We start from the raw sequence: 25,631 nt of genomic DNA, 5'->3' as shown, positions 1-25,631 counted from the left end.
GTGACACAAGGATAATACAGCACTTTCTCAAAGGGTTGTTGGGGAAACAGGACAGTGATAAGATTGATGGAGGGAGTGTTCAACAGATAAGCCCTCATGGGCCACCAGCTGCACCTGCATAGGCCCTTGGTGCTCACACTTTGAGCATTATCTCTGGTGGCTCCTCATACCTCCCTTGCTTCCAGCCCCGGGAAACTGCACAGTCCCACCATAGTCAGGCCTGCTCAGACACCAGCCTCCACTACAATGGTACATTGGTGAGTTTGGCCAGCCTCTCTAGCAACTGTGTTTGTCTCTCTTCACAGTAACCCTCTTTCCATGAGATCCCTGAAACTCAGCAGGTACTGCAGTACATGAGTTGGCTGAGTGACACCCTGCCCAGGGACTTGGACTGATGGGAATGGAAGGGGTGGAGTATCCTGAGGTTTCCTCTGGGGAGCAGAGGCAGACTAGCTCAAAGTTGGTAGGCATCCAATGGCTCTGAGTCAGGCACCCTAACAGAGCTCAGGTGGTTTGCCCAACCCACAGGGACAGCCTGAGCACTGGTGGCAGGTCTGGCTTGGTGATAAGGGCCTCTAGTATGAGACTTAAGGGGGATAATTGCTCAGCCTTGACTCTGATATATGTTTCCTTTAACAGTCGTACTCTAGGCATCTCCCTCCACCATCTCCCCACTAAAACTCATGTGGATTAGGCAAGGCAAGGTGGCCCCAGTCCATTCAGAAGAGGTGCAGACAGGGTCTGGAGATGGAGTGTGACCTTCCCAAAGAAATCAGCAAAACATAGTGGAAAAAGGCACATTATCAGGATTTGGAAGACCTGAGTTCTGGCAAAGCCAGTTAGAACCTGACTTGAGTCCTGTCCACCTTTCCTGGAAAAGTCCTGGTGTTGGTCCCCTCCCTACCACACCTAGGTAGGGATATATACTGATAAATGTCCTGGCACAGAATGGGGTAGGAAGAGAGAGCTTCTTGGGCATGGAAATAAATCTCCTTATCTCATGCGCTTAAGAGGTCCTGAAATTGGGAGAGGATGCGTTCAGAGGTTTGAAGGTCTGGGGATATTGTGAACTTGCAAATCATGGGTCTGTAAGACTCCCTTGGGTGCAAAGCTTCAGTCACTGGCTACCATGCAATTTGGAGATACAGCTCCAGGACTGACTCTACTATTCCCTGGCTTGTCACCTGGAGCCAAGGCCTTTAGTTCCCTTGGCTCTAGAGTGATTTCCCTGCCTCATCTAGAACCCCATCTCTCCTTCAATGCTGTAGGCCTCAGGGTGGGGGAATCTGAAAGCAGACACAGTGACAACATGCCCCAGTGGCCAGACCAGAAGGCACTTCTTTGCTGGTTTTGTGCCAGTAGGTACAAGAGGCAGTGAATGGGCAGAGTATCCCTCTGGGTACCCCAGGAACGTTCCAGACCCCCTTAGGATCTCTGTGGATAGACACCTTCATCACATTCCAAGATGGTGGACCCAAGGCTCCAAAGTCATATGGCAAGGAAGCAACAGAGTCTGATTGAAACCCAGGTCCTCAACCCAGAGCTCAGTCTACCTCCTACCTCAGACTGCTGTTTCCATAAGACTCATGTCCCCATGTTACTCGTGTTTCCCCACAGCCTTAAGTTTGGCCATAAGGTTCACTCAAGTTTGACTCAGTCCCTGCCACCCTTTTGCTGACCAAAGGAAGGAGTTCCCACACAGCTGGGCTGCTGTTTCTGGGCCACCAGTCAGCTATGCCACTGACCCAGGCAGCTGCCAACCCAGCCTCACAGCAGGTACAGAATGTACTTAAGTAATTCACTGAAGAGCACTTGTGGAGTACCCACATCTCCCTGGGCAGGCCTCTGGAAGTTCTTGGAAACTTTACTGATTCTTTGTTTTCTCTTCACATCCCCTGCCTCCAGACCTGAGGACCTGGGAGAAGGGGCAAACAGGATGGAGTCTTAAGTGGGCTCCATCCACATAGCCAGGCCACTTCCACATGAGAAAGACCACACAAGGTCCTCTTGTCTGTGTGGAACCCTGCTACAGCTGAAAGAGAAAGATGCTTCATTGTTTCCAGGTTCTTGCTGGTCTGTGGGTATCCCTCCTGGAGGCCTCTTGCTCTCTCAGCCCTAGTGTCTACTCCATCACTTCCTGTCAATCCTCTTTAGCCTCTTGGATCCTCTCTTTTTGTATGAATAGTGACATAGATGGGTGCTTTGCTCTCATATAACTCATATTTAAAACAAGATTTAAAAGAACTGCATTACAACAGTATAAAAGAGTGCTCAGGCTAGTGATTCATATCAAGGGTTATCTGGGCTTCTTAGAAGCAAAAGCAAAAGCTACTTGGGAGGCTCAAGCAGGAGGGCTGCAAGTTCAAGGCTGGCTTGGGTAATTTAGCAAGACCTGTCTCAAAATAAGAAATAAAGGGTTAAGGATGTAGCTCAGTACTGCAAAAGAAAAAAAAGAAAGAAAGAAAAAGAAAAGCAAAAGCAAAAAGATGAGATCACAGAGCAAAGATAGAGGATGAATTAGGTTCCTTACTTTCTCCCATCTCCTACCCTCACTGTTTATGGGTTTTACATACTTAATAAATTATCATTTTTTTCTTTAAGGGAAAATGTGTTTCCTACAGTCCTGAACGGCTGACAGCCTCTCCCAGACCTGGCCCCAGTTCTTCCCCAGCTCATCTCCTGGGCTCCATTGTTCCCCAAGCCCTCAGGTGTGACCCACTATGTATGTGCTTCTTGCTCTTCCCTTATTGATCTCAAACACATCTGGTTATTCTGATGTGATCTCACCTCCTCAGCTCCCCGCACCTGCTTTGCTCAAGGAGGAAATGTAGGCTCAGTGAGGTCAAGGTACTTGCCTGAGGCCCCAAGGAGGTATCTGTAGGGCCAGGGTCGGAGTCCCTGTATGTCTCACCTGCATGTCTCCCAGGGCATGAAACCAGTGTTGCTATTTTATTTTGTAAAGCTAGATCTTTATTGCTATCTGAGAGCCCCTGGAAGGCAGAGATATAATACCCATGGGATCTCATGGCCTTTCTGATGCGGAGCTGGGCTCCTGGAAGATGCTTGCTAACAAGGATCCCTGTTTAAGCAATAGGGCCCAGCCCTGACCTCAGTGGGAGGAGGTTGCCTCCTTCAGGGTAACAGGATGCTGGCTGATACCTGACCATCTATGATCTCTATCTACCTCACAGCCTGAATGGTGTAATGTGACAGGGAGAAGGAAGTCAAACACCCTGGACAGGTGGGGCCTCATTTAGGCCACATGTGGCCAGGCTGGGCTCATGCAGATCACAGACTGTTACAATCACCTGATGAAGTAGACAGGATGGAGGTTGCTCTGTCCTAATATTGAGAGGCTCACATGCGTGGACCCAGGGCTTTTGACATTGCCACTGGTGGGGGGTTACTTGTAGCAAATGAGCTTCCTTGGTTACCCTGTGATCTGAAGAAGTCCATATGCCCTCTCTACCCCCAACGCACCCACCTGGTATCCATCCCCAATTCCCAGGGTCTCCTCTGCTGCTGCTGGCCACCTCCAGGCCCCATCCTGTCTGCACTGTGAAGAGAAAGCAGATTCCTGGCCTGGCCCTGCTGCTCTGGAATGCTGAGCTGGGCAGTGCCCTGTGGACTGTGTGTTTGCTAAGCTGGATTAAGCCTGGGGCCCATCTGGGCACTAGCAAGGGGGAGGCTTCCAAGGGCCCAGAGAAGGCCTGGCTGATCCAGGCAAGACCTAAACATGATCATTTCCACTGAGGTTCTATGACAGCTATACCTGGGGCTAGAAAGCTGTGCCAACCTCTTAGCAGGAGAGACTTTTGCTGACCCAAAACTCCCTACCAAACTATACATGTCCTGAATCATTTGAGGAGTACTGATGGACTCAAGCCAGTAGCCAGAACCAGTGTTTGGGCCCTGAATGAGTGCTGCCTTATTTCCCGCTCTAGAGTAGGCCCATAACCTACTCCTGGGACTTGGCATGGAGGGGCCAGATCCTAGGACTCTGTCTACACAGTCCATGATTATGTGACTAATTGGGTCAGTTGTCTTCAGGGTAGAGACAAGTTTCTAGTTTCCTGGCCTTGGTCCTTCCTACCACCCTATAAGGTTGCAAAGAGGTCCTGGTGAAAGGCCAACAGAGAACATGGGTGCTTCTGAGATGCAGAGGGGCTGGCCAGGGTGCAAGGTTCCCTGGATAATGTGGTTCTGCCTTGGTGGGGAGCTTATTGAGATACCCTAGTGCAGAGTGAGAACTTCTAAGCCCAAGACAGAAAAGGTGGGCTTCCCCCATCAGTTCTGACCCTACTTGGCTCCAGGCTGGGGAGTCCTGTCCCTGGTTGCCCACCCAGACTCTCCCTTCAGGAATTCTCCTTTCTGAGAAACTCAAACTGATGAAGGAGGTTGTGAGGGTTGCCCACTCAGGGGAAACCACACTGTGTGAATTTCATGGAAAATTTCTGTTGGTTACCTTAATAGGTATCCATGGGAGAGACAGATTCTCTGACCTGGAAACCTCTGCCCAGCTGTACCCCAGGAGGAGGACAAACTCTAATCGCTTTTGCTGTTCCTAATCCTAATCCTGCCAATGACCTCACTGCTCCTCAAAGATAAAGCAGGCATGGGGGTCAGACGGCTAACATGTGTGGCCTGGGAAAGCCTCTCAATTTCTTTGGACTACCAAGCCAGGACCCTCTCTGGTCAAACCAGATAGGGCTGCTTGGAAACAGTCTCCTCCACATTAATTTCCCTCCTAGATGGGGGCATGAGGAAGGTACCAGAGAACTGGTGGACACTGGGGTGGGTAAACATTGGGTTCACATAGATATGATGAGATAGGCTTAATGTCTAGAGGGTCTAGGCTGTGAGGTTGGGTTTATCTCCAGCCACTAAGACACATAGCAGGTCCCAGTAATCCTGGGCATGGAGAGGGCAGGAAAATGGGGTGTCTCCACCTGTGGCAGGGCCAGGAGCTTCCAGGCATCTGATGTCTTACTATAACAGCAATTTGGGAAGGCATCTTTTTTCTGCCTGTTACACCATAGAGGTTCTGGGGCTGAGGCTGCCCACCCACATGCTGATCTTCATGTAGCCATCATTACCATGGACCCTCAGCTTTCACAGCCCTGGGAAGGACATGGCAGGGAGACAGTTTCCAAGTCACCTCCGCTTGGCCAAAAGTTCACACCAGGGGTCAACAGGTCTCGCCTCTCCTCCCACTGAGAAGTAGTGAGCTGGCATCATTTACACAAGAAACCCAAACTTAGTCCAGCAGAAAGGAGCAGTGCTGAGACTCAGGCTGGTTCTCTCTGGTTCAGAGTCTGCCACACTGAAAATGCTTGGCCATCTTAGCTACCCAAGATTTTGAGTGGGAACTCCTGGAATTCTGGGCTCAGCTTGGAGTTCCTCTGGCCAGCCAAGCTGCTATGTTCTGTATAACCACTATCCTGGCCCCATCGAGGCTGAGCTCTGAGGGCAGAGTTGAGTTAGCCACCTGCCTGTGTGGCTCTTCACATGGCACTGAGCACAGCCTGACCAGCAGCTGGGGCTGCAACCCTTCCCTAACACCAATGGGTTCTCCTTGATGTGACTCAGTCTTGGTGTTGGTGAGGCAGATTTCCACTTTAATTAAAACTTTAAAATAGCCCTTTCCATATCCAAAATAGTTCACCCCTTGTGCACAGGAACCAGCACCATCTGGCTGCCAGTTTGCCAAGTTATTCAAAGACAATTCTAAAATCTATTTTTACTCATCTCCTCAGGCCCCAAGTGAGCAAGCTGTCAGAAGCAAAACAGGGGTCATCTGGACAGAAACCTGTCCCATGGGCCTGGGGAGGATCAGGGGCAGCTCCAGGCCTCTCCCCATTGCTTGGGTTGGCTCAAGGGGCCCCAAGTGGTCTCCTGGGCCATGATGAACCAAATGGGGCTTCAGAGAAGCCTTGGGGCACTCCCATAAGTAAGCTCTTTAGACATCAGCTTTATTTCTATGAAGTTTTGAGTGCCACAAGTTACTGACCTCTATCCACGTACCTGTCCTCACCAGCTTCTGCCTTCCAGTTTTCCCACTGTCCCCTCTCAACGCCTGGCACTGTACTCTTATAACTTTCTCCAACTGGACTATCCTCTCAAGCCAAGTCCATCTGTGTTCCTGATTGTGCCAGGCACCCTTCTCCACGGGTTTTTGCATATCCTTGCTGTCAGGATTTCATAGGTTTCCCCATCCCCAAAGCCAGCTCTTCTGTGGCTCTGAGCCATATTTCTTGTGAGATGCTAATTTCCTTGGCAAACTCAGGGACCCAGAGTGTAGGGTTGGTCTCTGCACCCTGGCTTTCTGTCCCTTTGGGCACCTCGATGGTCCTTGGTGTTTTATGGGGCTTGTCCTCTGGCTGGTTTTGCCCACTTGCTACTTACATAAAACTTATTCTGGGGAAGGATCCTCCTGCATCCTCTAAAACCCATGTTGGGGTGCTAAGGATTCAGTGAGCAGGGGACCCTGTTCTTCTAGTGGTGCAGGCCCACACCTTGAAGGCTTCCCTGATGGCCTTGCTTTCCACCCATAGGCAGCTCTGCTAGCCCTGCCATCAACTCAGCATTGCCTGTTTCTTGCCAGCGCAGCTCTGCTCTCCCCAGCCTCTGAGTCTTCAATGGCCTGCGCTTGCCTTGCCGACAGCCCATTTTCCAAGCAGCGGGTCTTGATGAAATGCCAGTCAGGTCATTTCACTCATTCTGAGTAGAAGGCAGAGAACTTTGGTGATGGCACACAGGTCCTGTGCAACTGGCCTGGTGTCCCCTCTGACCTTCCCTCCCCTGACTCTGAGCCTTCATTTCATGTTCAGGCAGGTGGGCATCCTTGTGTCCCAAGCACCTCTCACCTCCAGTCAGGGTTTTCCTACGACCTCCCATCCCATCCTGCCTCACTGGTTCTTTCTTCTGAAGGTCTTTCTGCTGATGATATTTTGTATCATCTACATGGTTGCAGCTCCCCAATGAGGATGCAGGGCCCATGAGGGCAGGGGCTGTGTACCTGGTGTCTAGAAGAGAACCTGCCTGGGTGGCAGAAGGTTTCCTGTGTACCTCAGTATCCACCAACAGCTGCACAGCTTCCTCCCCACAAAATTGCTCATAGGTACCTGCAGGGCTGACCTGAATTATGGCTCCTAAGGGCCATGGCAGGTTGGGTGGTCAGAGGGGCCTCTTCAAGAGTCACCAATCACAAGGAGCCTCTCCAAGCTCAGATTGGGGGTGCAGTGTCAGGAGTAATCTGCCTTGCTTGGGTCCTACCTGTGGAGACCTGGAGGAGCTGATACTGCAAAGACCGAGTCCAGCTGTCAGCCCCACAAGGGGCTCAGTGCTGCAGGGATAGATAACCACCAACACCTGCCACCTATTGCTCAGTGCCTTCTAGTGGGAACCATGACTGCCCTCTCTTGGCTGGAGCTGAGAGGAGGAGGAGGAAGAGCAGGTGTAAGTGGGTGGCATAAGAAGGTTCTGAGGGCTCTGTGGGTGAGAAAATGTGTCTGTGTGGTAGTACTTCCCATCCAGGCATCTCCACCCAGACCTACAGACAGAACTTGTCCCCACCCCCAGCCTGGGAAGGGAGCATCCACCTCGTCCTAGGGCAGACTGTCCTCCAGAAAGACCTCACAATACAATGGGGTTCTTCTGCTCTGGGCAAGAGCAATGGGGCCCAACTCAGCCAACTCCAGGTGTGCTGGGCCTGGGATACTGGTGGTGTGTTCCAGTCTTTCCATAAAGATCCTCCCCTTGGCCAGCAGCGGAGATGACCCAGACACAGAGGCCACTGGCTCATGCAATAGCCAGCCTGCAACCCCCAGACCAAATGACCATTCTAGGTCTTGTGGAGGCACCTGGATAATGCAGATAATGATGACAACAACAAAGCTATAATGACACCAACTTCATGTGGCTGTTGTGAGGCATAAAGTCATAAGCAGGAGACTTGGGAGTCTCTTGTCACATCACCACCATCCCACAAGCCTGTCCTTCAAACAAGGCAGTTGCTTTATCACAAACATAAATTTACAGGAAAAAAGAATAAGCCTGACCAGGCATGGTGGCACATGCCTGTAATCCCAGTGACTCAGGAAGCTGAAGTAGGAAGATCATAAGTTCTAGACAAGCCTGGGCAATTGAGTGAGACCCTGTCTCAAAAAGAATACACAAATAAAAATTTTAAGAAATGCAAAGGCTGGGGATGTGGTAAAGCATCCCTGGATTCAATTCACAGCACCAACCAACCAACAAACAACACCACCCTCCCCCTCAAAAAAAAAAAAACTAGCAACAATAGAAAAAGCTTGGAGAGTTCCTTTTTCTTTCTTCCTTTTTTTTTTTTTGGTCCCGGAGATTGAACTTGAGGCACTTGACCACTAAGCCACATCCCCAGCCCTATTTTGTATTTGATTTAGAGACAGGGTCTCACTGAGTTGCTTAGCACCTCACTTTTGCTGAGGCTGGCTTTGAACTCGAAATCTTCCTGCCTCAGCCTCCTGAACTGCTGGGATTACAGGCATGCGCCACCAAGCCTGGCTGAGAGTTTCTTTTCTCTACTTTACATAAAATAAAACCCACAGCATGAACTTGCTACATGTACTAATGCAATCATTCTCCACCTTAAACCAAGAGATAGACCCAATGTTACACCATGAGGTGTGCCCTGGTTCACAGGTTTGGAACATGGGGAGTGCATCCCATACTAGGTGGACAGAGCACCTCGAACACTGCACATTGGGGTTCAAGGTTCTTTCTAAAAACCCAAGTCATTTAACAGTGCTGTAAGATTTCTCTTAAATGGTAGGCTAATTTCCAGTTACCAAAGACAGTAATTCAAGCAAGGATCTGCTGGACTGGCTTTTGTCAGTCCAAAAATCAATCAATCAAGCAAGCAAGCAAACAATTGCCCATGAGAAAATTCTGCCAGACACTAAGCAATTCATTCATTTGTTCCTGTGTTCTTTCATAATCCCTCCCTGACCCCTTCTCTCATTTGCTGAGGCTTCCATATTCTAAGCCCTGTGCCAAGCATGGAGGCTATGAGGCTATTGGAACTGCAAAGGGGACTGTGTCTGTCCTTTTCTTGCAGGAGGACAAGTCAAAACACTGTGGTAGAAAGGCCCATGAGACACCACAGAGCTGCAGATGGGGGTAGTAGGTGATGTTGAGCTGGGGATGCAGGACCTCTTGCCCCCAGTCAAGAGGAGAGATGAGTTTATTTCCCTATAGGCTGTAGCGGGACATCCTTAGTAGCTGTGACCCTGAGCCCACTTTTCTCCTTCCAGGCCTTACTCTATGGCCACCACCTCTGCCCTCTGCAGGCCTAGCCATGGCTTGCCCTGGCTCTCAGGGTATAGAGGTGTACATGACTGGCATTTAAGGGTTACTTTCCCATGGGGCTGTAGTCCTAGTACTTTCCCAGGCCCCATCCATACTTGGCTTTCAAGTAACCAGGTAAGCTGCTGGCCCTAGGTCAACATTCCTTTTGAAGGATGCACCACTAAACATATATGGGATAGAACATCACTAGGACATCTGCTGGACTTGGAGCTCTGGGGGTGGGCAGCACCCTGTCTGTTCACTGCTGAGTCCCCTCCTGGCACAGGCTTGGGCAGGATTCAGTAAATAGTTTCTAAGATCTGGGTTAAATGCCCATCAGACAGACTTCTTCAACTGCATAAGCCGTACAGCACTTCACTACATAGTAAGAGGGATGGTACAACAATGGCAAAGGCATGGAGAGGTGAAGCACAGCAGTGTCACTGTATCCCTAATCTATAAACCTTCCCTCCTCAAATACACAGGGAAGAAGCCATACTGGATGAGAGGCGAGGATGCTGCCCTGCCCCTCAGAGGGCTGTGGAATGTGGCAGGGGCCTGCACAACTATCATGGAGCCTGGATACTCAGGGATTATCAGGAGGCCATGTCCCCCAGCTCACTGGGAGCTTGTGGCTGAAAGGCTTATGATATTGAAGCTCTTTCCCAAATTTAAAGGAGTTTTAAATTGTCCCCCCACTGCCCTGACTTTTCTCCAGAGGCTGAATAATGGCAGTTTTTGCCATCTTGGGGAAGAGTGAGGATAAAATGCAGGCCCGTCTGAATAGGAGGCTCCTGGCTGTGGGGCCTATACAGGATCACTTCTCTGTGGGGTACTCTGCATGGCTGGCCCTCACCCTCTGCTCCATCATGACCCAGACTCGGTCAGAACCTATAAGGTTGAAAACGTGGAGCCACTCACCAGGGCTGAAATACAGCATCCAGGAGCTGGGTCTTTCCTATCCAAGGGACCAGTGGGATTAGAATCCCCAAATTCAGGTGTGGACTTCTGGGAAGCTTCCTTTCACAGCACAGTCGGGAGGTGGGGAGTGGGACCTCCACATCTGGCAGTGATATCTGGAGGGATTGGGAGATAGCAATTTATACCTTCTGGAGGTATCTGGGATGGCTTCCATCTCTGGGTCCCCAGTCTTCCAGGATGGGTCCTGGTGGGGACTCAGCCATGGTGATCAGAGGCCACATGGCAGCTCAGAGGTAAAAGATACACGAGGGACTCAGAGAGATCCCGAGATTGGGATCCCACCCTGGGCAGACATGAGGCCCTCACTTCCATATCCTGGTGTCAGAGTGCAACCACAGCAGGAGGGGGCCTCTGAAGCCCTCAGGGGCCATCACTCCTGCAGTGGGCCACACAAACTTGGGTTTGCATCCTGGTTTGGCAACACTGGGCATTTCAGGTGACTTCTCTGAGACTCAGTTTTCACTCCAGCTAACTAAGAATACAAGTGGTACTGGTGAGGCTCTTGGAAGTAGCAAGAGGTTGAAGCCTCAACAGGCTCCATGGGGAATTGGGGGTAGAAGATGTATGGTTATCTTGATTACAGAACCTGGTCCAACCCCTTTCTTGTAAAAGACATGGAAGCCAAGGCTGGCCGGGGTGACCCATGTGATGACCCTCAGGCACACTTGCCTGCATGGTCCCTTGGCACACAGTAGGGGTTTGGACAATTGATGGAGCCATATAAAAGCTCTCTCAGAATTGGTCTGGTTTCTGCCAGGTGAGGGATGGCAGTCAGGAAGGGACCCCAAGAGAAACTTGGGCCTCTGGTCCAGCAAGGGCTACAAGTACAGCCTATTGTGGCAGCCCTTACTCCTGCCCTCTCTGCACGGGATTGAGAGGCCCTTGGGTCAGGCTCATACCAGCCAATCTACAGACCCCAGCCCAGGGTGCAGCTCCTGACCCTTAAGGCCACTCTGTCACACATTTCCCTGGAGCTGGTGCTGGAAAGAGGCCTCATAAGCAATCCCAGGGGGCTGTGCTTCCCATAAAACAATTCATTATGCACTTAGACTGTGAGCTGTTTTATGGCTTTGTAAACACAGATGAGCCTCTGATGCCTGATAAAAGAGGTGCTAGACTAGAACCAGCTGTGAGGCTCATTATCTTGGAGAAGCTAAACCTGCTTCTTCAAGGCCAAGTGGCCTCAGTCTTGGGTGGAAGGCAGTACCAGGGAAGCCAAGCCAGGGAAGCATCAGGCGGACACTGGCTTCCAAATGGACGGGAGAGCATGACTGCACATTGTGTCATTAAATGAACAACATCTAGGTGTGTCACTGATACAAATACAGGGACCTGGGCCCACAAAATCTGTGAGCTGTAAGGAGGATGGTGACCCAAGAAGGTAGGTGGAGGAAAATGAGAGCAGAATGGGGCAACATGCAGGGTGGCCACACAGCCCAATCCAGCCGCTTCTGGATTCTTTATACACTAATATGGACTGCAGTCTGAGCACTGTGGGATCTGGGGACCTGGGGAAGGACAAAGGTACATACATCTGTGGGCTGAGATTCCCAGTGGTATGGGAGAAAGGCACTCCTTGCTCAGCCTCAGGCACCAGGTAGAGATTCCAAATGTTAAACCCAGGTGCTCCAGGCTTGAGCATGTCTGGACATGTGTGGGTGGCAGGAGGCCCTTCTGCCCCACAATCATGCTGCAGACAGGCCTGGATCTCAAATGCTCAGGTGTTGGGCTTGGCCTGCAGTGGGCTCCAGCCTCCATCTGCCCACCCTGACTTTGGGTTTCCTGTTAGGCCTGGGGCATGGTACCAACTCCTAGCTCAGCTGGCGCTTACCTGGACACTGACCATTGTCAGTGACCATTGTCTTCAGCCAGCTCATGGCCTTTCTGAGCCATGTTCCATGGACCTCTAGTACCCACTCTGTAGTGGCCTCCATTTCTGTACTCCTCCCATGCCTGACTACCTTGTTCCCAGCATGCCACCCCATGGGACTTCTGGCCCAGATGTGCCTGAATGTGCCTCTCCAGGAGGCTGTCCTTGGGAGAAGGTTGTTGTAGTCAGACCTGAGTCTTTTTTTTTTTTTCTTTTTACTGGGAATTTAACTCAAGGGTGCTTTACCACTGAGCCACATTCCCACCTCTTGGTATTTTTTTTTTTTTTAATTTTGAGACATGATCTCCCTAAGTCTCTAAGGTTGTGTTCAAACTTGTGATCTCCCTGCCTCAGCCTCCCAAGTAGTTGGGATTACAGGTGTGTGCCACCATACCCAACAGACCCAAGTCTGGGTGGTAGAGGCCTGGTAGAGCTCCTGTGTTAATGAAGGAATATTCAAAGGTGAAATGATTGGATTGTGAGAGCTGTAGCTTAATCAGTCCATCCAATTTTGAGTGAGCTAACTGGAAGGTAACTGTGGGCCGGTAGGGCATGGCTGGAGGAGGCAGATTACTGTGGCTCTGCCTTGGAAGGATTCATCTTGTGGCTTGGATCCCTTCCCCCTTCTCTCCTAGCTTCCTGGCTTCCATGAATGGAGCAGTGCTCCTCCATATTGCCCTTTGGCCATGATGTGCTGCCTCACCTTGAGTCCAGAGCAATGGACTCAGCTGTCTCCTGACTGAGACCTCTAAAACTGTAATCCCCAAATAAACTTTGCCTTCTCTAAGTTGTTGTTGTCAGGTATTTTGGTCACAGCAATACAAAATTCACTAACATACCTGGGCAACACTCACCAGGCAGAAAGAGGAAGGACCCAGAAGCACAGTCAAATATTATATTCCTGTAACCACAGACTGACCCTCCAAGCTCCCAGAACCCAGGGAAGGTAACCAAACCAACATCCATAGCTGTACCTCTTAGTTTATAGACTATGGTTACTTGGTTTGTCTATCAGGTTGGCATGACTCTCCAGTAGGCTTAGCTCCAAAGTTCTTTTGGCTAACAGAACCTCCCCACCCACCACACATACCTGTCTCCTTTCCCCATGCTTATGTGGATCCTGATCCCACTATATCTGTGGGTTGTACCCAAGGCAAGAGCAGGAGCAGCTATGATGGTCGGCATGGCAGCCACATCCCTATTATGTTTGGCCACTGGTCAGCTTCTCAACTTGGGGCCCTGACCTTCCTCACACATGCCCAAAACACCTGTAAGCCTCAAACAGATTCCACAGTCAACTGTGGTTTCCACCAGACAATTAAAAAAATATATCCTCACCCAGCAATGACTGAGTAAAGGAGATGACAGAGAACAACAATGACTGGAGAGTATGGGAGGTGCTGGCTTCTGAAAATGACTTGGAGCCCTAGGAAACAGAGCCTTGGTCTGTTAAGCACCTCTGGTCACACAATTAGAGGCCACAGTGTTGCTAACAGGGAGCCCCTTGCTTTTGAGGGTCCCCTCACTTATGTCCAGATGGTGGTGGTCACACAATTAGAGGCCACAGTGTTGCTAACAGGGAGCCCCTTGCTTTTGAGGGTCCCCTCACTTATGTCCAGATGGTGGTGGGGGATGGGAACTCACGTTGATCATAGCATTTGAAGTGATGCGGAAGAGGGTGGCCCGCTCATTCACGACCTTCAGCTTCTCACCGCTCTCAGATGGAATTCTGAGATTGTCTAGTTCATTCAAGGAGCGCTGTAGTGCGGCACCATGCTTGGCAATGAGGTCATTGCATGTGCTGAGGTCATCTAACTTCAGGGAGAGGTTCTTAAGGGTGTGTTGTAACTCACTCTTATCTGCTGGGGAGGCAGTCTCTTCGTCGTCGTCTCCAGAGTCATCTGTGAAGGGAAACAGAATTGCTGTGGTTACCAATCAACATGGCCCAAGAACCAAGGAAGGCAAAGTAGGAAGCACCCCATTAAAAATCATTGTTTCCCTAGATTTTGCCCAAAGCTCCTCCTGGTCAGCGTAAAGGACCTGCTCAACCCTGGCCCAGCCAGTCCAGGCCTACCTGAGTCAATGGAAGAGCTTAGACTTGGTTTTGGAGAGGGTAGTCTGCAGGTGCCTGCATGCAGGGCACCAGCTCCCTTAAGTTGTGGCCTGTGGCCAAGGCTGGGTGGAGAGGTAGAGATTGTTCAGTGGGCACAGATATCCCCAGAACAAAGCCAAAACTCCTTTCCTGACCTTGCAGGCCCATCCAGGCTGACTGATACCTTCTTTCCCAAACTTGCTTTCTCTGCTCCAGACCTACCTATTCCTCAGTCACCCCCCCCCCAAAAAAAATGCCTCCTGTTCCCTGCAAATGCTTGAGCTTGTTTGGGACTTTCACCCTATGTCTCTACCACTAGGAGCCTTATACCTCCTCTACTTCTTTGGGGTCTCACCCCATTCATCCCTTTGAGACATAATCCAATACTGTACCCCTCTTCAAAGTCACCCCCAGTTCAGGCTACAATAAAAAATACCTGCTCCCTGTCTCCTCACACATCTACCCTGGCCCATCTTCCTGCTGATCTGCACCCAGCTCTCCTGAAGAAGACAGCCACTTGCTTATGGAATGACTTCCGTGTGCAGACACTGGCTAAAAGTAGGGACTGAAGCATCCCCAGGGGACACACAAAGCAACTAGTGCTCTCAGAGGTGAAGCCATGCCCAGGCCATCTCACTAGTTCCCTCTTCACACTGGAGCTTACACCTCCTTCACCCCTTGTTGGGGCCTCCATGCAAGGGGCCAGGCAGCCCTCTGTCTCCACTCCCACCCTCCCTCTCACCTCTCAGGGCAGCTGCTCAGGAACCATCATTGCTCCTCTTTCTACTAGCCAGGAGCTGCTGGGCCATGGGGGCCTCTGAGGGCAGCTGGCCTGGGGCCCTGCTGCTGCCTAAATGCTTGGGACAGGATAACCAAGAGGCTGACAGCAGCCTGTGAGTCCCAGAGCTGTTATCTGCTGAGAAGTTTTTGGAATCTCTTGTTTCAGAAATTATCAGCAAGGCTATTTTTTTTTTTCAGAAGAAAGAAATCTGTAACCTAAGATATAAAATTAAATAAAATTTTAAAAAATGAATGCATATTTTGAGAGAACAGATTTCTGCTCATGGCAGGGAAGGTGTGTGTGGGAGGATAAGGATAAGTTGTTCCAAGTGCACTGTGAGCCCATGGCAGAACCAAGCCAGCCAGATCCATGGGCCCCAAGCAAGGGAGAGTGTCTAATGCACATCTTCCCCTGCTGGCCACAGAGAACTTGGGCCAGCATCCAGGCAGGGGGCAGGGAGCCTCCCTATCAACCAGCCCAATCTCAACCTCAGAGTGGCCCAGCATTGGGAAACCACATGTGCTGGGCCACCCACTTTATCCAAAGACATTCTGAAGCTCACAATGGAGGTCAGTCGATGGCGGCTCTTCCCTCCCCACAGGCAACAAAATACAGGTTCCAAGTGGCCAAGCCACAGACTTAGGACTCAGCTGCTAAGGGTAAGAGCAGTGAACTGAATCCAGGACTGTCTGCCAGTATGGCTTCCTCTCTGACCTCAGAAATGCTCCACCAACTGATGTGTACTCAATCTTTCTGAGTGCCAGGCCTTAGGGAGGGTGCTGCCTCAGGTAATGCATGTGGTAACCCAGCAAGGTAGGCCTCGGGCAGAAAGGTGCATAGACATTGCCAGGGCTATGAGGTGAGGGGACTCTGGCATCAGAGCCTGGGTTCCTGTGACCTCCCATCACTGAGATATATTGCCACCTTCCCAGCCTAACAACCAGAATGACCAGCCAACAACCAAGTACAGTAGCCACTGACTCTACGCCAGAAGAGCCACATAGGATCAGGTCTGGCTGTAGGTCAGCCTGAATGTGACTTCTGATTCTTCAAACGAGAGGAGGACAGATGCAAGTACTTAACGGAGCATCGTCCCCTGTGGCAGATCAGGAGGCTCCATACTTCTATTTAACTTGTTGTTAAATGGTATACCTTTGCAAACAGCTCTCAAGGTCCAAGTTCAGGCCCCCAGAGACACGTGCTTGTTCTGCTGTCATGTCGCTGGCTGTGTTGGAGGCAGGACAGGAAGAACCAGGGTCAGTGATTACTGACCAGCACAGTCCATTTACAGAGATGGTCAGGAAGAGTCCTTCCCAGAGGGGCAGTGAGATCAGGAAAATGAGGAAGGGTGGAATGAGGGGGAGAGTGAAAGAACAAATGATTGGGGGCCTGTTGGTTCTTGGCAGCTGACCAGCATGTCACACACAGAAGGGCAGGATCTGTGGATAAAGCAGGTGGGAGGGAGAGGGCACAGAGATAAAGCAGGCTGGAGAGGGAGATGGTGAAGGGTCTCTGGCACAAACCTAGGGGTCTGGTCCCTTATTCCTTGGCAAAAGAGAGTGTGTGACATAAGGGAAAGATGAGATGGGTGGCAGGTGGCATAGTGGACAGACTAGAGGGACAGAGAGGCCAAAGATATGTAGGGCCAAGGCCAGGGTGGCCATATGAGGTCAGGGGCTGGAGAAAACAGAAGGACTGGACTTGGGCAGAAAGGACCCTGAAACCAGCCATACACATGGACAATAGCACCCACCCAGCTCCAAGGCCATGACTAGTACAGGCCATACTCCTATACAATTCCTGCATACCTGCCATCCCTGGAGTGGGGGTGGTGGCACCTACGCCCCACATTCCAACAGCAAGACTAAGGTTGTTCAAATGCACAATGGTGTGACCCATGTCAGCCTGGCAGACTCAGAACTAAAACAATGTTCTCTAGGATGGTGACCTCTGGCCACACTGAGTCCAGAAGTTTCGGTCCAGGTCAGGGAACCTCACAATGAGGAAACCCACATTGGAAAGATAAATAAAATAATTATCTCTTGGTATCTTCAGTGGACTGCTTCCAGAACCCCCGAGGGTACCAAAATCCAAGAATGCTCAAGTTCCTTATTCAAAATGGCATGGTATTTGGGTACAACCTAAACGGATCCTCCTTATACTTTAAATCATGTCTAGATACTTATTATTTCCAAATAGTTTTAATCTGTGTTTGGTTGAATCCTCAGATGTGGGACCAATGAATAGGGAGAGCTGACGGTGTTAGGGGCACAAATAAAATCTATTTAATATGACAGTCCTCAGATTAGGAAAAAGACCGGCATTGTTAGTTCATGCTTTCTGAAGGACAATTTCACAGCCAACAAGAGTCATTAAAATAACTTTGTGGCTCCCATCCCCCACTTCTTCCCTTTGAGGATCTCTACTGGGAGGGAATTTATTCCAGAGCAAAGAAAACACTTGGATGAATGAAGTTATTTAGGGCTGCAGTTCTCAAGCTTATGGCCTCAGGGTTCTCAAGCTTTCATGACCCCTAGACCCTCTCTGTTCCCACATTCCACTGGGAAAAATACTCAGGGATATGGAGTACCCTGGAGAGACAACAAGTATCTGATTATTACAAAGAAAACTAAGAGCATCAACACAGAAAATGCTAAACTACCCACTAACATAAAATTCAACAGAAATTTTGCAAGTGCACTAATACAAGAAGGGGAGCAAGATAGCAAAGAGATCTAGGGCCAGGTCAAAGTCACTCCCATGGGGCTGGGTTCACAAAGCAGCCCTCCCAGCCACTCTGGAGAGTCCCCAAACCTGCTCAAAAGCAGACCATGTCACGGTGCCCTGTGGAGGTATAAAAATGAGGAAGTAGGAAGGGAATGCTTGAAGGCCCAGGTTCTCAGCTCACATTCTGCTCTGCTGCTTTCATGCGTCTATCTCCCTTTTAAGTATCAGTTTCTCAGGTGCACAGCAAGGGCTCCAACCCCCATCTTACCAGTCTGAGAAGGATCTATGGGCTGGGTGGTCTGCATAAGTTGGAACTATCACCACCAATGGCATCCTGAATGCACTGCCTCTCCAGTAACCTTCCAGAGAATGCCAGTCCTTTTAAGAAACAATGGAAGCAGGAAGTCTATTTGGACACTTCTGAGAAGAAAAAGGTTTCATTACCCCAGATGCAGTGCAGGATGGGGCCCCAACTGCATGTGGGAATGAACCAGCAGATCCCTGGCAGGTGGCACCTCTGGAAAAGATCCCATGAACTAAGCCAAGGATGGGGAGCTGGAAAAGTGGCATTTTCCTGAAGGGCTGCTGCTGGGAGGGAGACTGGCTGGGTGGTGAGATGGCCCCAGGCCCACAGTCACGGGTACCATCAGTCGGCCCTACCTATCTCAGAGCTACTATGGAGAACATCAGAAAAATGTCCCCTATCCTTTCCAGAGTCTGAGCTGTCCAGTTCTCCAAGGAATGGATGTAGGAGTGAAGAGAAGTCCACTGACTCTGGAGCCCCAGGCTAGGTGTAAAGCCCAGGCAACCCCACCCCTACTGTGGTGTCCTCATCAGACTGCCCAGAGCCTTATCATTTCCTGGCCAGCCAGGAGACCTGGCCCCTCCTCAACCCTCTAGCCCTCAGGTGGGCTCGGCCCAGGCAGCAGTCACAGCCCTTCTTGCTGATGCACACAAATCCCCAGATAGGGAGGACAGGATTCAGAGCTGCTTCTATTATATTCCCCCATTGGAATTAAGATGGCTCAGGTCACTTACAATCCTCCTAGGGAGGAAGGTTTTCTGGCTTTGGAGTTACCTACTTCTCTGGGCTTCTCCTGCAGTATCTGTGACATAGAAATCATTTTGTTCCCTGCTGTCTGTCTCTGTTCAGAACTGTGGAGTTTGCAGGGAGACAGGCACTGACCCTTGGATAAGGGACAACTATCCAACAGTGAGGAGGATTAGCAGGACAAGGGTGATGGAGCTGAGCTGGGTCCTGTGCAGCACATGGGCCCGGACTGGCTGGCACAGCTCCGAGCCCCTATTACCTTCTCTATTACTCATTTTTCCCATTTTCACCATAGTCACTGCTAGCCAAATCAAGGGTAGAGTCTGGTAGCAAGTGTCCCAGCTGAATCCTGAGCTGTCAGTGACATTCACTCCTGAAATGATCATGCCAAACCCAAAAGGGCAGCATAGCCCCTGAACTCCCTCCAGATCATGGACAAATTAGGCCAGGCCTCTTTCATTCAGGACACCTTTGTTTTTAAAGGGAAAACTGATACCCAGAAGACGGAAAGGGGCTTGGCTAAGGTCAGGTGTTGGAGCCGTGGTACCAGCCCCTCCTGAGCCCCTTCTCTGACCCAGAAAGCTCTTTCCAAGTGGCTATGACACATTTGTTGATGGCTCAGAGACTGGGTCCCTGGGAAGGTGATCCTGATGTCCTGCTGGTTCCCCTGTAAGGGGAGTAGAAGAAGGTCATAGAAGTCACTGCTCCATGTGCCTGCTCTCTGTCACCCCAGGAGGTGGGCTGCTGGCCTCTAATCACATGCTGTGTACTAACAGCAGGCTCATGGGGAGTGCTGCAGGGGCGGGGCTCAGGTCTGCAACCACAAAGAGTGCTGTATAGAGATGCTATGTCTTACCTTCCCACCCTGCAGGGACTTCCTGAGAGTGGGCTGGGGACCGGAGGAAGGCAGGGAGAGACTGCCTTTGCTGGGCAGCAGCTGGGAGCAAGGGGCCAGTCAGAGAAGCATGAAGTACATCTGTCACTCACCCTTTGTTGGGAAGGATCTTTTCCAGTCCATCAGGCCTGTTCTCAATGCTCGTACCCTCTGGTTGGTCTGAGGCATGCCTCTCTCACTTTCTAGGGTGCATAATATTTTCTTCTAGTCCCGTGGTGTCCCTTCACCACCTGCTTCCTGTCCACTTCTGCTGAATGTGCTGCCGGCAGTCACTGTGCCTCATTCATTTGGGCCACTGACTGGCTTTGCATGTGCCTGGTACTTCTGGGAAGTGCTGGGTAAACTGTACCCAGACCCAACCTGGGTCCCAGAAACTCCAGAAGCAAGCTTTGGAAAAGGCAGCTTCCCACAGGTCAGCACTGAAGCAGTTGGGCAAGATGACAGACACCTCACAATAAGCAGCAATGACAATCACAGTGACTGCAGTAGCATCGAGGCTTACACAGGTGCCAGAATTTTTTAAAGCACTGGACAAAAACTATCTCCTAGAGAGTATCCTCATTTTATAAGGGAGAGAGCTGGGAAACTGAGGTTTGGAGTGGGATGGTCCTACAGCATACAAGTGGGAGACCTGGGGTCCTAGCCCATGTGGCCCAGCTTTAGGACCACAGCTCCCTACCACATCTCTCCTAGCCATTTCATCCAGTTCTTGTGTCTCACTGCAGACCACACTGGCAGAATCTCTAGGAACCTGGCCTGAGAAATAAGCTGCAAACTGGGACAGGCATATTAGGCATATCTGAAGCTATAGTGACTTCAAGTCAGGGCCTGTCTACTTGCTTCCCCAAACAGCGATTCCCTTCTCATAGGACTTGTGGGAATACTTCATTTTGCTCTATTGGCCCGTCATCTCATTCTCCATCCCAGACCATTAACTTGGCCAGGAAGAGGCTAGAGCTAGAATATTTGCATTGGGGGCTATACACCCTATCACCCATGTCCTCACTCTGGCAGAAAGGCTGAGGCTCAGCATAGAGGGCATCTGGATTGAGATTGCCGGGCAACCCAATAACAGTAGATCATATCCACCTACTGCTGTCCAAGATCTTGGGCCTATAAAGCCATTGCTCACAGAGGAGTATGGTGACTCAGGGAATCAAACCTGAGAGTTGATGGAGGGAGGACTTGAGAGTTGGAGGGAGCAAGATGAAGAGCAAGATCAGGGGCTTCTACCACCTCTTACTCCTGCTCTGGAAAGGGCCAATCATTTCCCAGCAGGGGTTCCAGTGTGATCTTTCTGACCTCCTGTATGGATTTCTCCAGACCTTCCATGGCCTGCTGCCTGTGTGCTGCTGGTCCTGGCATACTTCTAATGTTCAGGGCAAACACTCAGAAAAGTGATTAACCAGGATCCCAGTGAGTTGCTCTGACTCCTTCCAAGAACATGACTTCTGAAATAAGGATATCCAAGCAGGAAAGGTAGGAAAGACCTTGCTCTTCCCCAGAGACAACTCAGGGTCAGTGAGGGTCTTTGTCTTTCCATTCAAGTGACTTCCCATTGATGGTGGGAACTTGGGCCTGAGTCTCCGTGTACTTTTCTCTGCCAGTGGTGATCCTGGGCATCCTGGCTAAAGCAACAAGGCACACAGCACACAGACTGTGGAGCAAAGAAAGAATAATGGACCTCAGCCTTCGAGTCAGGCACAGAGCTGGGAAATGAGGCTTAGGCCCACTCTTGGATGGTGGGACCGTGTGGTGTAAATGACCAAGAGAGACATGTTCCTACCCATTCACAGACATGACTGACATTGCCATCCCTAGGGAAGCACTGATTCCTGAAATACCCATCAACTTTAACCAGCTAGACAGAAAAATGAATTCATAAGTCCATAAAACTCAGGTTACCAATGAGTTATAAGGCAATGGATGCAACTTCTCTGATGATTTCGGTGGGGCTATCAGTGTGCGGCAGTGACCTTCCATCCATGAGAAGCTTCCTTTATGAGTTTTCAACCTTAGAGTATGTATAGGGCTGGCTGTGACCAAATTCACAACCTTTCTGGAACTTCAGAATGTGATCTTATTTGGAGGGGCTGATACAAATGCAATTAGTTAAGGTGAAATCATACTGGAATACTATGGCCCCTTAATCCAATGTGACTGCTGTCCTTATAAGAAGAGAAAATGTAAGGATACAGAAAGAGATTGAAATGATATGTCCACAAGCCAAGGAATGCTAAGATTTCTGCCAACACCAGAATCTAAGAGAAAGGCATGAGACATCTTGATTTTAGGCCCATTGCCTCCAGAACTGCAAGAGAATAAATTCCTGTTGTTTTAAGACACCAGTTTGTGGTAATTTACTACATTATGGTAGCTTAGGAAGTTAACACAATGGCTTAAAACAACACTTTTATCATCTTATACTTCTGGAAGTCAGAGGTCTTAAAATCAAAGTGGTGTCAGGACTGTACCCCTTCTGAAAGTTCCAAAAGAGAAAGTTCACCCTTTCTAGCTTATGGAAGCTGTCCTTATTCCTTGGCTGAAGGCCCCTTCCTCCTTCTTCAAAGCCAGCAGAGCAGAATCTTCTCATCTCTCTGCCTCCTGCCTTTTATAGGGACCTGGATAATTCCCCACATCTCAAGATCCATAACTTAACCATATCTGCAAAGTCCCTTTTGCCATATAAGGTAATATAGCAATAGTTTCTGGGAATTGGGACATGGACATCTTTGGGGTTCATTTTATTTGGCCAGCACTTGGAGTTGCTGGGGCTGAGCTAAATACCTGTCACATTCTTACTCTATGGTTAGTAATTAAGGTTTGACTCACTGTCCTGGGGAGCCGTGTCTGCATGCTCTAGTTGACCACTGAGACTCCTTTTGGGGCAAAAGACCTCACAAGTCCCTCTGGACTTCCTGGAAAGCCTGGTGCATATACACCATTCTGTTCAGGCCCTATGCAGGGGAGGTGGTATCCTGGGCAGAGCCTGGTGGTCCTACATGGCCTGGGTTAAGTGTGCCTGTCCCTACGCTGGAGATATTAATTTACCTCCTCTAGGGAGGATGTTAAGTACCCAACCTATGGCTACTGTAGAACTGGAATGTGATATAAGCCAGAGCCTGCATCTCTGGCCCACTGAGCCCTCTGTTGCCTTGCAAAGGCACACTCACGTTTGCATAGAACTGCCTCTTACTTCAAATCAGAGGTCAGAACCAGAGGGAGGCCCTGCTTATTGTGGCCCCTGCTCAGTACTCAGGTCTCTTCTTAGCCCCTTTAATGACCTGGTCTAGCTGAGGAACCCCCTGGGCATCTTTCCTCAGGAGGCGCCTAGGAAGGACGAGTTGCCATGGTAACAGTGGAGCCAGGTGGGCTATTTTTAGAAACAGAGCTTTTTTCATTTTGGAAGAAAATGGATCAAATTTCTCAGTGGTGATGCCCTGTTGTGGGCAGTTCTTTGAAACCAAGAAACCAAAAAGCTGTGCAGACTGGTCTTGGGGAGGGGCACAGGAAAGTGACATGCAGAAGCTCTGTGGCCACCCTGTTTTGTACTGCCTCTTGTTTGTTTCACTGTGGGAAGCCTGGCTTTGTCCTCACCTGTCCACAAATTCCTTGGGGTCAAAGCACATGACAACCAGCTGGAACCCTCCGACACATACACAGTGGTTGCAAATGCGAGCAGCCTTGAGGGAACAGGCCTCAGTTCATGGCTCCCACTGCATCCACACCCAGCAATGGACGGGAGAAGTCTTGGGGGAATGCTGCTAAGATGGGCTATGACAGAGGCACAGGACTACTTGTCCACCTCAGGGTGTCAACAAGGCAGGGATCCCCACTTCCCCCCATGCCCGGAAATCCCTGGCACAGTGCTCACAGCAGTCCCAGGCCCTTTCTCCTCCTTGGTTCCTCAGCCAAGCCTGATGCCATATGTGGAACATTGGCTCAGTGCATACTCGAGCACTTTCTCACTTCTGCACCGCCATAGTGTACCCCATTGCTGAGATTTCTTTTCTTCTCTTCAAAGGCCCAGTATGAGTCACTTCAACGGAGTTAGAACCCTGAGCCCTCAGGTTCCTTCCCATGGACTCCCAGCACTGGCCCCCTGCACCAGTCTCTGGCCAACTGGAATAATATTTGTGGCTTCCAAATATTTAAAAATAATGTGGTAGCTTCTTTGAGAACAAAGTTCATCTTGCTCATCTCTGCATCCCCAGAATCTGGGCAGGGTCCTTGTGGGAAAAGGAAGTCACTACCCCCGCACTACCATGATAGGGTTCCTGAGTCAGTGCAGCATGAGGGCCACTGCACCCAGAGCCCAGACCAGTCACCAGCACGATCAACCCTCACCAACAGTGCTTCCCTGGATAGATGGGACGGGTACTGTTGTCCCTCTCTGCAGAACTGAATCTAAGCATGCAAGACAGGGAAGGGGCAAGTCCTTGTCCCTGAGCCCTGGCAGCTTTCCAGTCCATGGTCTTGTTCTCTGAGCAGCCACTTGTCTCCAGGGCTCCCATCCTAGGGCTCCAGCCCCCTGCAGCAGAGTTCATTCCATCCAGAGTACTGTGGATTTTGAGCAGGGCATGCATCCTGTTTTTCCCAGTCTGGCTGTGCAAAGAGATACCCCACCAAGGGCCTCTGCAGAGAAGCAAACACAGTGGGTGTCAGTTTCAAGGGAGAAAATGCGAGGGCGCGGCATCCTTGGCAGAAAATAGCCAATTCCAATCTGCATCGTTAGCGCCTCCAACATTCAATTACAGCAGCTTTGGTGACTTTAATTTAGATTTGGGGAGCTTTGTTAAGCTGCTCAGGCTTGATCATAGAATCCAATCAGCCGGATGCTGATAACGGAGACAGAAACGTGCCTTGAGGTGGGTGGGAGTCTGAGAGGATGTCAAGTGACTTCACTGTATTGACAATGAAGTTGCCCAGTGGCTGTTTCCCCTGTGCTTCCATATGCTGTACAATTCCATGCATTACACAGTTTTCCATTAAGTATCACCCTTAGAAGAGGCAAGGGTAGTGCAGAGATTTAAGGAGTGCACCCAAGGCTGGCCACACCCAGCCTCTCTGACAACTTGTCCAGAAGAGGGGTGCAGGATAGGCACCCTTACACCTATTACCAAGTCTGAGGTGGGACCTGAGTTTTCTAAGTGGCAGAGCTGGGATTGGTGTGTGATTGTTACGCAGCCTGGTAGCTCCTGCCACTCCTATTGGCCCTGGAGGCCTCTGCTGGTGTCCTCCAACGTGGCCAAGAGTGGGTGGGTAGGCGAATCCTGCTTGGGGTTAATACTGGCCTTTAGGTCCCCAGCCCTCAAGGAGGTCCCATTTCACCCCAAGTTATAGATGCCAATAATTTGCCCAACTTAGACAGTGAGAGGGAGCCTGAGAGGTCCTTTAGGAACTTTCAATAGAATGAGGATCCTGAGACCAGTGACAGGACAGGGATGGGCTTAGACAGAGCCAGGGGTAGGAGATGACTTCAAGCTGGGGGTGGAATCTTGAAAGAGCTGGGATGTGGTGACAAGTGGCACAGGAGGGAGATGCTGCTTCAAGGACAGGAAGGACGCAGAAGCCTAGGACAGAGGTGAGACGGGTGAGCATACCTACAGCAGTAGTGAGAGAAGGAAGCAGGGAGCCAGCAGAGCATGAGGCCTCACATGTGACAGGGAGCCACCTAGGGCTCCAGGGAATGGGCAGACCCTCTGAGGCACTGCCCACTCCTCCTGAGTGGGGAACCTGGAAGAATAACAGGTCTGGGGCTGGGGATGTGGCTCAAGCGGTGGCGCGCTCGCCTGGCATGCGTGCAGCCCGGGTTCGATCCTCAGCACCACATACAAACAAAGATGTTGTGTCCGCCGAAAACTAAAAAATAAATATTGAAAAAATTCTCTCTCTCTCTTAAAAAAA

At 50.3% G+C, this 25,631-nt stretch overlaps 1 protein-coding gene across 6 annotated transcripts in view; it reads right to left on the bottom strand.

Moving 5' to 3' along the window:
• Osbp2 (oxysterol binding protein 2) overlaps positions 1-25,631 on the bottom strand; it is a 178,277-nt gene that overhangs the window by 18,478 nt on the left and 134,168 nt on the right. For all 6 annotated transcript variants that reach the window (XM_048798235.1, XM_048798238.1, XM_048798239.1 and 3 more), the window contains one exon: positions 13,823-14,079. In XM_048798235.1, coding sequence (XP_048654192.1) covers positions 13,823-14,079 — 257 coding nt within the window. The remainder of the gene's footprint in view (positions 1-13,822; positions 14,080-25,631) is intronic.

The sequence above is a fragment of the Marmota marmota genome, unplaced genomic scaffold, assembly GCF_001458135.2.
Source record: "Marmota marmota marmota unplaced genomic scaffold, marMar, whole genome shotgun sequence".
Classification (NCBI taxonomy): Eukaryota; Metazoa; Chordata; class Mammalia; order Rodentia; family Sciuridae; genus Marmota; species Marmota marmota.
Note: the sequence above shows the minus strand (reverse complement) of the source record. Positions and strands in the feature narration are given on the sequence as shown.